Source organism: Zeugodacus cucurbitae, chromosome 5, assembly GCF_028554725.1.
Source record: "Zeugodacus cucurbitae isolate PBARC_wt_2022May chromosome 5, idZeuCucr1.2, whole genome shotgun sequence".
Classification (NCBI taxonomy): domain Eukaryota; kingdom Metazoa; phylum Arthropoda; class Insecta; order Diptera; family Tephritidae; genus Zeugodacus; species Zeugodacus cucurbitae.
In genome coordinates this window covers 17066206-17081404 of record NC_071670.1, presented here as the reverse complement: position 1 = coordinate 17081404, position 15199 = coordinate 17066206, and the positions used below count along the sequence as shown (strand labels likewise).

General features: G+C 33.6%; 1 protein-coding gene across 9 annotated transcripts in view; it reads left to right on the top strand.

The window, feature by feature from the left end:
• LOC105217115 (protein sprint) overlaps nucleotides 1-15199 on the top strand; it is a 444786-nt gene that overhangs the window by 324814 nt on the left and 104773 nt on the right. Inside the window, exon 2 of one of the 9 annotated variants that reach the window (XM_029043397.2) lies at nucleotides 10458-11503. The exons of the other annotated variants lie outside the window; for them this stretch is intronic. Within the exon in view, the coding sequence (XP_028899230.2) occupies nucleotides 10611-11503 (893 nt within the window). The 5' untranslated portion in view covers nucleotides 10458-10610. The remainder of the gene's footprint in view (nucleotides 1-10457; nucleotides 11504-15199) is intronic. 9 annotated transcript variants of the gene reach the window in all.

The window sequence follows — 15199 nt, the reverse complement described above, 5'->3', positions numbered from 1 at the left end:
TTGGCGTAGGAACCGCTTTAAGCGATTATAGCCGAATCCACCAGAGCGCGCCACTCATTTCTCCTTTTTGCTTTTTGGCGCCAACTGGAAACACCAAGTGAAGCCAGGTCACTTTGCACTTGGTCTTTCCACCGGAGTGGAGGTCGTCCTCTTCCGCGGCTTCCTCCAGCGGGTACTGCATCGAATACTTTCAGAGCTGGAGTGTTTTCTTCCATCCGTACAACATGACCTAGCCAGCGTAGCCGCTGTCTTTTTATTCGCTGAACTATGTCAATGTCGTCGTATAAATCGTACAGCTCATTTTAAATATAGTTTAAAATATATTAATTAAAAAAAAAACAAATTTAAATAAATAAATTAAGTAGAAAAGAAAGAAATATATAAATAAAGATAAAAATAATACAAATTTAATACATTTTATACATATACATATAAATTTTTAAACACTTTTTTATATTTTTTTAGTAAATCATTTTAATTTAATTTAATATTTTCAAATAACTATAGATTTTTTATATTTTTTAAATTAAATAAAAGTTTACAATAAATTATTTTATTATATTATATTTAAAATATTTCTGTAAATTATATGTATTTTCTTAAATAAAACAAATGTTTAAATATAAAATTTAATGGAATAAAAGAAAATAAATGGAAACATTTCAAAATGTCTCAAAGAAAGCAATCAAATGAAATTCTTCTGCGCTCAATAAAATCATACGTCGTCTTTTATTTATACACGACCCATCGAGACACTCAGTCTCTTCGCTGTTGAAAGTCTTAATGAACAATTCTTGGCTACCGTTTTGTTTTTTACACTTCTAAAGAAATTAATGCAACTCATTTTGTATATTAAATGTGAATTTAAAGCGTTTGCGCATTTCTATGTTAATTGGCGACTACACGGCCTCATTAACGTCATCATTCGCCACAGCGTAAGCTGAAGAGATTATGAGAATGACTGTGGTCCGCTTCTGCGATGTCTGAAAAGTCTAAAGAAGATATGAATATGTGCATATATGTGTATATTTATATTCTATATATGTGTGTTTGTATACTACACGGCGATGACTCAACTGTTCAAAGTGCTCGTCTGTGGAAAAATAAGAAATTTTATGAAACATCTTCAAAGAATTGAAGAAGAGAAATTCTTTTTTTACGCTTTAAGAATTCTTTGTTTGTTTTACTTTCACACGCTTACGAAATATTCACTGAATATTCATGAAAAAGTCTTAAGTGTGGCGCTTGTTGTGGTTGATAGTTGTGATCACATGTACATATCGTATATATACTTTTACGATATGAATAATCTCTTCAAAAAATTAGCTAAGTCATTTGTTTGGCATGATTTCAAGCGAAAAGAAATAATAATATTTTGTAAAGAAAATCAAATTAATTTGAAGTGAGCATTTAGATTTTGTTGTTTACTTGAGTATGTTTATAAATTCGAGTAGATTCATACAAATATTCTATGGTATTTCCTCTGCTGCGCGTATGGTTTCGCAAAAAAATATTTTTTTATTAATTTTTTTTTAATTTATTGGTTTTAAATTGCTTTATTGTCGTTTTGTATATGTATTTAAATTCATGTAAGATAAATATTAGGGTGCGTCTTAAAAAATAAACTATTTCTTTTAAACTCAGCCTCACAAACTATAATAAAGCACTTAAAGCACTTACATATATACAAAATGTTAAGCTGATTCTGAAGAATTAGGGTGGGTTATAATAAAATATTACTGTACAAATAACAAATTTTTAGTTGATTTGTCTTATATAATGTTCAGAATCTATACGAATACCAATAAATATTTCATATAATTTTTGATCTCAATCGGAATAATAAATATTTTGAGATGTCTTGCTGTGATGTGATTTCTTCGAAAATACTTTTGCAGAACACAGTTCAGTACATTTTCGTATCGCCCTAATGTATATATGTTAAAAAGGTTTACTAAATTCCATGCAAAGCCTAATTTAGGTGTCAGTTTTACAAAAGTAGTTTTTAGTACCGCCCTAATATATATGAGTGGGCCTTAAATAACTTACTAAAACATAGATTTGCATAATATTTTCAGTCATAGCAAAGAATAATTAAAATATAGCCAATTTATGCAATATACGTACATATGTATGAATAAAATTAATAAAATTCATTCACACTCGAAAACAAAAAATCCTACAAATTTAACACCTCGATATTTTTTTTTGTTTTATTTATTATCACTATGCTTTTTATTATAATGTATGTGCGAAAATTTATGTGTGTCATATTGCCTCATTGGCAGATTCATTTGATAAGTGCTACCCTAATAGCATTTGAGTGTTAAATTTGAATACATTTGCATTACTTAAGTTGAAATAAAAACAATTTTAACGAAGAGGTGTGAAATATAGTGCAATAAAATTATTGTACGACTTTTATTGACCATTTTGCATTTTAAAAAATCTGTTAATGAAGCGCTCAAGTGACAATGGAGTGGTTTTATATTATAAAATAAAACAAAAGTAATCGAAATAAAAAATAATAAAAGTAACAGAAAAATAAAATTAAAAATATTAAGAAAAATAAATAGTTGAGAACAGTGTAAAATTTGAATTTCATATATATATTTCGTATATACTTTGTATATTTATAGTTTAATCTTTGAATGGTACATTGCGAAAAAAATTTTGTAATGTGATTGTATTTGTATTATACATATAATTATAAAAGAAATAGAGAGACAGAAAAGGCATTAATCAGTTTTCACCAGAAGAAATTTGACTATCTATCAGGTCATCCTCTCACCATTCACCTGTTATGAGTTAAGTACAATACATAGCAATTTCTAAAATAATCACTATTTCTAATGTTAAATTAGTGCTTATTAAGTGTAGAACTGCGTGATCAATTGCTTTTTATTTAGATATTTATCATGAAATAGTTTAGCTCTCATGCGGGTTTTTCGACCTTTAATGTGGACATTATGGGTTAAAATCACGGTAGAGCCAAAATCTACAATTTTTAAAAAATCTTACGTTAATTACTGTTTAATATACATAAATAGAACTGAGAGCCAAGGAGAACTTTACTTAATTTCGTCCATAAACTAATTTAGCGCTCATGCGGACCTTCTACATTTAAAGGGTTAAGCTGCGGTTTAGTTAAAGTATAAAATTATAGAAAAAGTTTCTAATAGTACTTTCGACAAAAAAATCAGGCACCTTGAAGTTTATTTCTGACATGAAGATGCTTCTCAGAAAATCCGTCAACCCTCTACTTCTTACCTTGTTTGACAATAAATGTTTGAGTACCCGTTTACAAATATTTTTGGTATGTTTGTCAGTCACGTCATCAAATATTAATATATTTGAAACACGATAAAATTTCAAATGCCATTTTTTAATGTGCCACAAAATTATGACCCACACAGATGTGTCAATATCAATTTCAATTTGTCAATAACAATATGTCACTTTATGACTTTTATAGGCGGCAAGTGTCAATATTTTTGAAGAACAAATATGAAATGGGAATTGAAGTGAGTTTTTGTATATGTGTGCGTGGATATGTAAATGCAACATACAAACATATGTATGTGTTTCCACCATAGGTGAGCGCGTGTGTGAGTTTTATTTATTTTATTTTAATGGTGTAAATTTCATTGTTGCCACAACTACGCTAATGGCATTTCGGTCACAAGTGCAAGCGGTATAAACGCAAGCATTTGTTGTTTTTTTTTGTGTTTTTCTTGTTTGAAGATATAATTCCACCCACATATTGCGCCATGCTAATATTATTACACTTGCGGCTGTTTCTACATGCATAACAGTGATATCAGTTGCTTATTGTCGTAAAATTAAAAAAAATATGTGTTATATGTAGGTGTGAATGTAATTTAATAGCGCCACAAATGGCTAGGCATTAACTAAGCGTTTGCTTATTGAGTGTTGCGCATAATCTCAAATATATCAAATTTCGGTCTTTCTTTGTATATTTATTTTTTAATGGGAAATGATGACTTAAAATAGAGATGAAAACATTACTTAATAGGAAATTATTTAAGTATCATATTTTACATAATTTTAAAATTAATTTTTTTTGTGTAAAAAAGACAATGCTTCACAGCATAGCATAACATGACATACCACAAATATAACATAACATCATACAACTTAACATAACATAACTTAACATATCAAAACAGAATATCTTAACGAAACATAGCATAATTTAATTATACGCAGATTATATTATATTATTCAATAACATAGCGTATGCACTGTTACATATATAACATAGCCTCACATAACCAGAAAAAAACATTCAACAATTACTCGTATAATGCAAATACTTACAAAGCCATTACAAATTATTGCCGTATCAAGTTCATTAACATTTCCGTTAATAGAAGTAAAAATTTGCAATTAGCAATAATCCGCTCCAATTGCTGCGACAATGCTGATGCTATAAAAATACACATGAAGAACACAACTCTAATGAACAGTAAATAGAGACAATAAATACATGGGTGCCGTAAAAGCTTACGCAAGTTTCAGCGCTGAATAACAAACAACTCGAGCGAAGAGCAGTTAAAGCTAAAATGAAATAACGTGAAACCGACATAGAAAAACTGTAAATTACATATAAAAATTAAGTACATCAAAACACGTATCGATAAACCCGAAAAATAACGCAATTTTATCGCTAAAAAGTAATTCGCCAAAAAGATGTGTAATAATAAAACAAAATTTCTGGTAATGCCTAGACGGCAATAAATCGGCCATAAATCATCTTCATCAGCAGGTTTTTTGCCGAGAGACTTGAGCGCGGTATAGAGCGAAAGGTCATTTGCTTTTTAAGTCAATTCATTTTTTACTTCCACACCAGTAATTAGCGTGATATAGCTCCCCGCATGGGTGTAATTAAACATGTATTTACAATTGTTGTAATTGTAAGCGTGTATATATTTATGATTGCGTTTTCATGCTCCATTGAACTTATTTTCTATAGTTTTAGACTTAGTTTCCCTTTAATTTGTGTAGTCAGACTTTGATTTTTTTTTTTTTAATTTGGAGATTAGTTTCAAAGTGAACACATATACATATAATATTTTTTTTTAATAACAAATTGAACTAATTCATTTAAGTATTTTCTTATAAATTAGTCAACACAATTTTCGCTTTAATTGTCTGCTTCAACATAAATTACCACATTAAATATTAATTAAATGCCAATTAAGCATTTTCACTTGCAGTCAGAATTGTCGAAATGGCATATCGCGAAAGCAAAAAGAAATGCTGAAATTTGTTTTTCAGCTGTAAATTCTTTGAGAAATCGACAAAAATAAAATTTGTATTTCTACTGCTTAATTGCGCAAAATTTCATTAGCTGGTCACTGATTAAATACACATTAGTAAATTTGTTAATAATTATTTTTGGTGTTGTTTTGAAAGCTAAGTTGAAAAAATACTTTTACCATATATTCAAACACGAGGCGAAAGTGAATATGAACGTCAGAAGCTGCGGGTAATTAGTGTAATTATAAAGTATTTACAGAAATCTTCTGAAGTTTTTGTTTGCTGGAAATATTATATTTATTCTTAAAGTGGTTTCAAAGAAATTTTCAAACGAAAGTGAAAGTAATCACTTCTAATGCCTAAGACAGACATATGGTTTCTGTACTACGATGTGTTCTACAATAATAGCTCAAGAAACCATATACCAGCATAGTGACACACATGTAGTATTGTACTATGTTTACATCCATCAGCTGATACAAATAAATTCAAACAAAATATAATTATGCATAACAGGCAGGAAAATTGATCCTGTCTTAGTTATAACTTCAAGCAATCTTAAAATATTATTATCCAATATAATTATTACATATTACATATTATTACATACATATTACATATTTTTCACATCATTTTTTTTCAAATTTTGTTTTTTGATTTCAATTAATTTTGAATTTAATTTATTTTCTGTATGTCAAAATGTCAGAAAACATGTGATTGTGGTAGAAGAGCTTAAAGCTTTCGGTGTGTTCAAAATGCTATCCATTGTAGTACATTTCACAACACCACAAAATACTCTATTGTAGTACAGAACACCATTTGCTTTCAAACAAAATTCGGAAAACCGGTGATACACATATAGTTTCTGAAGCATACTACAATATGTACTCCATGTCTGTCTCAGGTATAAGCGATGAACTTGAGTGCTAAATATTGGTCCAAATGTCATGCTATATCATCATTACTTATTCAATTAGTTTGTTAAATTTCATTGTCGGTGTCTTAGTTGTGCTGATCACGAGTATAGATTACGAAACCGCGATATTTATTGAGTAGACAGTCGCTAAATCACTTTTTACGTACGACCTTACAAGATCTTCAACTGATAGCAATATACCTAGTCATTAATTTTCCAAAAAAGTTGCCTTAATGCTTCATATAGGCTTACTCGCTTGGTCTAGAGAGTATTTTACTAAAACAGTTGACTTACTTAATATCATTATAATAATATATTTTTGGCGAAAGCTTAGAGCTGCTTAAGTCGAGATATGATTTCTGAAATCACTTGAGTCAACCTAATCCAGTTTTTTAAGACTTCACTTTGTATTAGAATGAATGTAATAATGCCGAAGAGCTTTAAAATATTTTATTTATTTTATTATATCGTTAAAATGTTACAACAATTTTGAGTCTACCCCTTAAACTTTTAACAACCAGTTCTCTGGTCACTCAATAATTTATGCATGGTAACCCTGCCCACCATATCTACCAACGCAGAATGTATTTCATTTATGATTTATTTACCTCGCAGTGTGGTCGCAATGCGTAAGCGACATCAAAGCCGCCATATAAAGACTACACGAAGTTCCAACCGTTCGAAAATGTGAATTTAAATTTATTTAACGGGTGATTTTTTTGAGGTTAGGATTTTCATGCATTAGTATTTGACAGATCACGTGGGATTTCAGACATGGTGTCAAAGAGAAAGATGCTCAGTATGCTTTGACATTTCATCATGAATAGACTTACTAACGAGCAACGCTTGCAAATCATTGAATTTTATTACCAAAATCAGTGTTCGGTTCGAAATGTGAAATCCGCTTTTTTATCGACAAATTTTGTTCAGCGATGAGGCTCATTTCTGGTTGAATGGCTACGTAAATAAGCAAAATTGCCGCATTTGGGGTGAAGAGCAACCAGAAGCCGTTCAAGAACTGCCCATGCATCCCGAAAAATGCACTGTTTGGTGTGGTTTGTACGCTGGTGGAATCATTGGACCGTATTTTTTCAAAGATGCTGTTGGACGCAACGTTACGGTGAATGGCGATCGCTATCGTTCGATGCTAACAAACTTTTTGTTGCCAAAAATGGAAGAACTGAACTTGGTTGACATGTGGTTTCAACAAGATGGCGCTACATGCCACACAGCTCGCGATTCTATGGCCATTTTGAGGGAAAACTTCGGAGAACAATTCATCTCAAGAAATGGACCCGTAAGTTGGCCACCAAGATCATGCGATTTAACGCCTTTAGACTATTTTTTGTGGGGCTACGTCAAGTCTAAAGTCTACAGAAATAAGCCAGCAACTATTCCAGCTTTGGAAGACAACATTTCCGAAGAAATTCGGGCTATTCCGGCCGAAATGCTCGAAAAAGTTGCCCAAAATTGGACTTTCCGAATGGACCACCTAAGACGCAGCCGCGGTCAACATTTAAATGAAATTATCTTCAAAAAGTAAATGTCATGAACCAATCTAACGTTTCAAATAAAGAACCGATGAGATTTTGCAAATTTTATGCGTTTTTTTTTTTTAAAAAGTTATCAAGCTCTTAAAAAATCACCCTTTATTTAATGCATACAAAAATACGATAAGATGCTGCGTGGAAATACGAAAACACGGCTGTGGAAAACCTCTTTCTCACTGCTGCTGCAACGTTTTTTGCTTTCTTTGTTGGGCCAGCGCCGGCATACGCGTATTATCCCACCAATTCCACACACATTCAACAACCCTAGCGGCATTGCATGTCAAACAGCAAGAAAAAATGTCTCACAACCCCATCAAAAGTGCGTTGTTTTACAAATTCCATAAACACCAGTTAAATTCGCCACCGTGTTGTGTTGCTATACGCCTTCTGCGGCAGCATCATTTGTCATGTCAACCGTCGCCGCAGTGACTAAAATATCGTTGAAATATGCGACTATTTATGTTTGTTTGTATTAGAGTGGCTTAGCATGAGTGTTCTATTTGTATATATTTCATTTTGGTTTCACTCGATTTTTGCTGTGCCTTTTCAATTTCCCAATTTAATCGTAAATTATGGCTTTAGCACGTGTAGTCGTGCCACTGGCCTTCGTAAATGTGGTATATAGGGTCGTAGGTATAGTGTATATGTATATTTCCCCCACTAAACTCATCACCACTTATTTCCCATACCTGCCTCTCACTAAAATGAGAAATGAAATTAAGCTCTGTGGCACGAGTCACTCGTCATTTTTCCTGTCGCCAAATTAAATCATTCAAAATTTTTGAAACCAGAAAATTAAATTGAATTTGTCAATGTAGCTTATTTTACTAAGCTGTTATGACGCAAGAGACGGATAGCATTTCGAGCTAGGGCCACGAAGTACATGTACATATTTATATGTACTTTTACGACATGCCCTGAAACATAACTGGTCCATTGGCGCTATAAAAAAGCTATTAGTACATATTTTATATATATAACTATTATTATTTTAGATATTTTTTATTAAATCATAAGAATCGTAATCGTCTGCATCTCTGTCTATAGGGAGCTTTCTAAGTTCAGTTCAATCCTTGCTAAGATTTCTGACTGTAAATATTATTCGTAGTATATATATATATATGTATATATATTGCCGATTTTCCACTAGGACTTCAAAGCCATGCCAGTAGTCGCTCTACCTCTCTAGCCTGACTACTCGTATGATCTCAAACAATTTGGTTATTTTTCGTATAATCGGTACATCGTTTTCTCTAAAATATTAAGTATTTCTCTTCAATAGAGTACTCCTATCTGTCATCAATTTATACTATTTTCTTTTATGTCATTTTTCTCATTTCGTTTTCGTTCGCAGATAGTATCAACAAACATATTTCAGGATGCATATAATTGAAATTCCAGTTTAATTCGTACTTTTCAACTTTCCCCACCCTTACTCAAACCCATATTATTCTTTTATTTGCTTATTTGTTGTTTTGTATTCTCAATCAATTATTTCAACACCGTGAATTCATCAAAGAAAGCGTCAATGGATTTGTCGCCCTAATTGTAGTCGCAAACGTGATACTTCCATTTCCTCCCTCTCTTTACACTTTACACCCTCCTCCACTGCTCTGTGGCTATTTTTAAATTTTTAATGACTTCTGTAAACTGCGCTCTGTCAATGAGTATGCCATTCAACCCCCGCAGACTTGACAAAATGAGGTTAAAAAGAGCGTGTGGGGTGGCCATATATATATTCCTCAATGCTATGGATATTCAAGGATATTTTAAGAAAATATTTCGGAGGGTGGTTTACAATTTTTTCTGTAATAAATAAGTAATTTTTAGGTCATATTTCCTTGTGACAAACGTCGACTTAAATACTCATGACAAATTGCTTAGCAATTAATCTCACAAATAAAAATTTGATTGCACCGATTGTGGTTCTATTTGTAGTTCTATATTGTTTCAAGTTTCAAATACTTCTATTTTCATGAGATTATTGCCAGAAAGGTCGTTATATGGTGTGGTTTCAAATTGTATAAAATAAAATTGAGCAACACTAATAACGGGAAAGTTTTAAGACTATTAGATCGATTCATCGAAGAAATGTATCTTCATTTTTAAATAAATTTCTAAGGTATATTGAACACCTTTATGGGACTCGTCTTACTATTAGCTATTGGTCTTCAGAGGTTGATTTTTTATTTACATCCGAAGCATATTGAATAACCGGGTTTTAATTTATCTATGTAGGTAGTTCGATAATTCTTGACGCCTTAAACCGAAGAAACATAATTACGTATAGTTGAGTTGATGATTTATCGATAGTTGATATAATCGATACTTGATTAGGTTCATCGATTTCTGCATAATTTAACTAATTAATCATATACTTTAGATATTTATATAAAGAGTCGCATGATCTCATAAAAGATCATTTATCGATATAAGTTCCTTCCATGTTAAGTAGTAATCATATTATTAATAGTTTGATTATATATTTAAGTATTTATACATTTTAGTTATAAGTAAATTATAGTTTAAGTTATCTGGTTGGCATATTCGTACTGTAATTTATATAAAACATGGTATGCAACTATTTTTTCGCGAACGAAACATCCCCAAGCGTCACGAATTCTTCAAGAATTGCTCACTCAAAAACACTTTTATGATATTTTCCACACAACAAACAACTTAACTAATAAATCTCTGCTTTCGATTAGCTCAAACTAACTATACTTAAGAAAAAATATTTAAGAAATTTTAAAAACTCTGTGAATACCGAAAACTTTCATTAAAAACAACAACACAATGCCAAAAAAAATTTCTAAGTGTTAAAAGTGAAATAAAAAACGAAAATCATCAGCAACAGCAAAATGTCAACCGACAGCAGCATGAATGCCAACAACAACGCCTACGAGGCCTCCAAAGTGGAGGTTATCGTTTTGGCCAAATCCGATAAGACGCTCAAAAATAACATGGACGCCAAAGATGAAACAATGCGCAAGCGTACATCACTAATCATTGTGCCACAGCCGGTAGATGCGTTATCGGATCGCGATAACAATCTCACCTGCTCCACCATTGATAACGATAACTGTAATGAGACTATCGACTGTCTCAACATTGACAGCGTTGACCAAAAAACTACACAAACAAGCAATGTCACAAAGCAGCAGCTGCTCGAAACCTCCATTTGCTCGACCAATTCCAATGGCGGCGGCACGGAGGATGACGAAGCTAACGATGTTGATTATCTAAAGAAGTCGCTCGACAACGATAACAAGCGCATTCGCCATTCCATCGCCAGCGTCGACAGTTGTGTATCGCGTTCCACGCGCACCAGCAGCACTGACACGAGCACTTCGTCGGGCGATGATGTCGCCATCGATGATTACAACGATCTCGAAGAAAATGGTAACCTAATCGATGATCTCGATGATGGCGATCGCAAGAATTGTTTGTCGAATGCTTCATCTTCCATCGATGACTATTCGCTGCGTGAGAAATTGCATAACTACGTTAATGAGGCGTTGGTGAAAGACGAGGGTAGCACTTGTGGTGATCAATGCACCAGCTCAGATGCCGATGAAGTGATCACCGAAGAGATGGAGACAATCGGCGAGTCGATAGAAGAAGAGGAGGAGGAAGCGGATGTGGCACCAGCCGAGCCAAAGAGTCTGCCACCTTATGATGCGCTCTTGAGTCCACAAGAGGTGCCGATGGGACGTCGCTATGCGGAAGTGGCACAATTTAAGGCGAACAAGTGGTAAGTTTGTAGCGGCGAAATAACTGTTTACTCTCATCTATATATAAAGTAAAAAGTGAAGCCCTTAAAGTGACTGTGCCGTACTTATTTCCACTTTTCACAAACAGCCGTTATGCGCTCGCATATACAACGCTCCGTGGCCGATTTTCATATCAAACTTTTTTGTTACTCCCACTCAACTAAAATATGTCGCTCAGGCATCTGCTTGTAATTGAGTCACACCTCGAAAAATGCTGTCAAAAGCATATGCATTCAAGTGGCAATTTTTATGACACACTACCTTCCCCCCAATTCGTCGGAAGTGCTTTGATTTTGCTGCACAAACATTTTATTTTCGCTTCACACTCTTACTCTGGCGCACTATTATTCGCATGACACTCATAAACTTACACTAATGTGTGTTTGGAAAAAATCGCCGTGATTTTATTACACCCCTACATATGTAGTGACGGCATATATAGACGCATAACGGTAATAAAATTGTCGCCTGCAATTTGTTAGTAGGCTAATGGTGGCACGGGACACATTTTAATGGAGTGGAAGTGATATTAGTTTTATGCTTTTGACTCGTGCGCATCCTTTCGCATTTGTTTCGGTTGCGAGTGTAACTCTTTGGTGTCATTAGGACGCAGTCAAAGTGGAACACAGACAATAGAGGTGTACAATATGACTTTGGAGGCTTTTCGAGAAATATGAAATTGATTTCTGTCAGCTAAAAGTTTAAGTGGTGGACTATAAAAGGTTATAGACAAACATAACGTAAAAATCAGGTTCTTAAAATGTTGAGGAAAGTAATGAGAGACCAAATGATTACATTACGCAAATATATATCAATAGAGAAAAATTGTTTAGCTTTGGTCTATCAATCCGTACATAATTCGACCAAAGGGAAGCAGTGTCATGTATCATTAGGACCAGTCGGTTCTGCTTAGCCTAAAGAGACCTGGTGAGGAATATTTTTTAGTTACGTAATATTCTGAAGTGAATAGATTGTAACTAACTCTATATATCTAAAATGGATCGATCTAGAATGGATATGAGGACTGCTGGAAAGTTGTGGACTAAGTAACAGATTCTCTTCTATAGGTGTCCCACAGTTTTTCAGAACTTTTAGTTTGAAGGTTACAATACCTATCCTACTGGTAACAAGGTGTCACTGTACTGAAAGCCGGAATCAATTATATGTATGGATTAGCTAAAGAAAAAGTCAAAACCTTTCCTCTCAACAACATGGTTCTCAGCGACTTCTATTAGAAATATGAAGTAGAGGATTATATTATAACAGAAGAAGAAGCCTTACTTCTTCTAAGATTTTCTGCTAGAATGAAAGGTCATACATTAAATTTCTGTATACGACCTCTTATGAAACCAGTCCTCAGACACCACATTGTGTATTTTTCTGTTTCAAAAGTGATAAGATACCACATCAACCATTGTCGATGCATCAGTATTAACCTTCAAGTACTTTCGTATAGGTCCTTCAAATTTCTTCTATTCGTCGGTTTTTTTTTTAAATAATAACATTACTTTCCATTGCTCAAAATAACCTCAAAATAATAAATAATTCAAGCTTCAGCAGCCTGTCTTCAAATATATTCGCCGCATAACAACCCCAAGTTGAAAGAAATTTACTGAAAGCCCCACAAATTTACCTACATATATGTATATCCATAAGTCTAATTATAAATGCTTCCATGTATACTCGTATTAGCATATCAATTCTTCGTAAATACTGTTAATCACACGTAAATATACGAGCATTGAAATTTCCAGCACTTGATCCCTGTAATAACTTAAAACACACTTTGTCTTATAACCCCATTTTAGCAAACATATTGCGGCCCAAGTCATAAAATTGTCGCCGCAACGGAATGCATTACAGCAACAACAGCAAAAACACGGAGTCACCACATTGCATGGCAATCATAATTTTTTTTTTAATCATCATCACACACGTACACACACACATACAGATATGTGGCAATAACTATACATACATATACAACATATATTCATATGTGTTGCTGCTGCAGCTCGTTGTTAGCGCTTTGTGGCAATTTGTTATGCGCGCCACTCGTTCACAAACATGCAACAACAAAGTGTTGTCTTTCACCGCCTCATCCCATAGCTAGCTGGCGACCGAGTTGCATGCGACAACATTGTTTTTTTTTGTTGTTATTCATTATTTCATTCACCATATGTGTTGCATTATTCATAATTTTGTGTCGCTTGTGTTGTTTTTGTTGCAATTGTTGTTGTAATTATACTTGTTGTTGCTATTATTGTTTTTATTTTTTGTTATTGTTGTTGCCTCTATTGTATGCGATTACACCGCGCCGCATTATCGGCATTGCGGCTGCAAGTGGCAAGTGTGGCAGCTGGCGGCAGCGCGGGTGGCGACTGATGACGCCGCCTAAGTTTTCTTTTTGCCACTAAAATTAAATGTAGTCTCTTTGTTGCTTTCTTAGGTTATATATTTTTCCTTGGAATTTTCGTAAGCGCCTGGCGGCTCTGGTGCACTGGGTCTGGCGATCCGATACCCACCAGCACACATGTGGCCAACATTGCAACGCCACGTTGCCGTTGCTTCTCCCCTCCTCCGCGAAGTTTTGTTTATTTTTGTCTCATATTGCGTTGAATTTTTCGCTGTTATTTCATCTGGAAGGCCATAAAATTTCAGTTTATTTTTATAGTTTTATTTTCGTTTCTTGGCACTCTCTCTCTCCCTCTCTCTTTCGCCCACATGTGGCCTAAAAAGCGTCGCGAAATTCCATAGCAACTGTGTTGCATGTAATTGCAAAAGTTGGTGAAGAAAAAAAGTCGTTTCTATAAAATATGTTGCAATTATATAAGTTGAATTGGTAGTAGAGAAAAGTAATTCATATGTGTGAACTCGTTTTCATACGCGCATTCATGTGCGCTATACACCAGTCTACTCACATAAGTGTGTGTTTGCCAACAATAATGCAAACTATTCCGTTGTGGCAGCCAACTATGGGAAAACTTGTTCAACTTTGATTTCGAGTGTTTTCACGTGGCAAGTTGGAGGCGCATACTTTTTCAACTGAGAGAGGAGAAAGTTTTCTGTATGTATTACCAATGCCGTTACCGATAATTGTAGGTGGTTTATGGAATAAAAAAAATAAAGAAATAACAGGTCGAAATTAAAGATATTATTATATAAACGAATATTAATATTTACAGTAATTCACGCGAATTTTTCAAAGCTTGTTGTCAAACTTCTTAGAAATACTTCTTTAACAGGTTCCCTGTCCAATGTATCACATGTGATACAAAATTATTTTCTTGTACCATGTGTACAGCGTCCATGTATCATATATATTACATGCTTTCCTCTTTGCTTTTGGCATAGCAACTCACACAGCGATATATATCGCTGATGATACATTGAGCGTATGCAATTCAACTTCGTAGTGACACGTTCCTGTATCATAGCTGATACAAATGTTTTTTACCGTTATATCGCTGTCAAGATGTGTGGGATAGTTCAAAAATACATCGGTAAGCAATATAATTTAAAAAATAAGTGTTGGACGTGTACGGTTAAAAATTAATTTGTGTATGGGGACAGGGAACCTGTTAAACCATAATTTCCGACAAGCTCATCATTACAGCATATCTAAAGTTGAGTAGTAGTAGAGATATAGTAGCTACTGAAAAACTTGAATTTGTAAG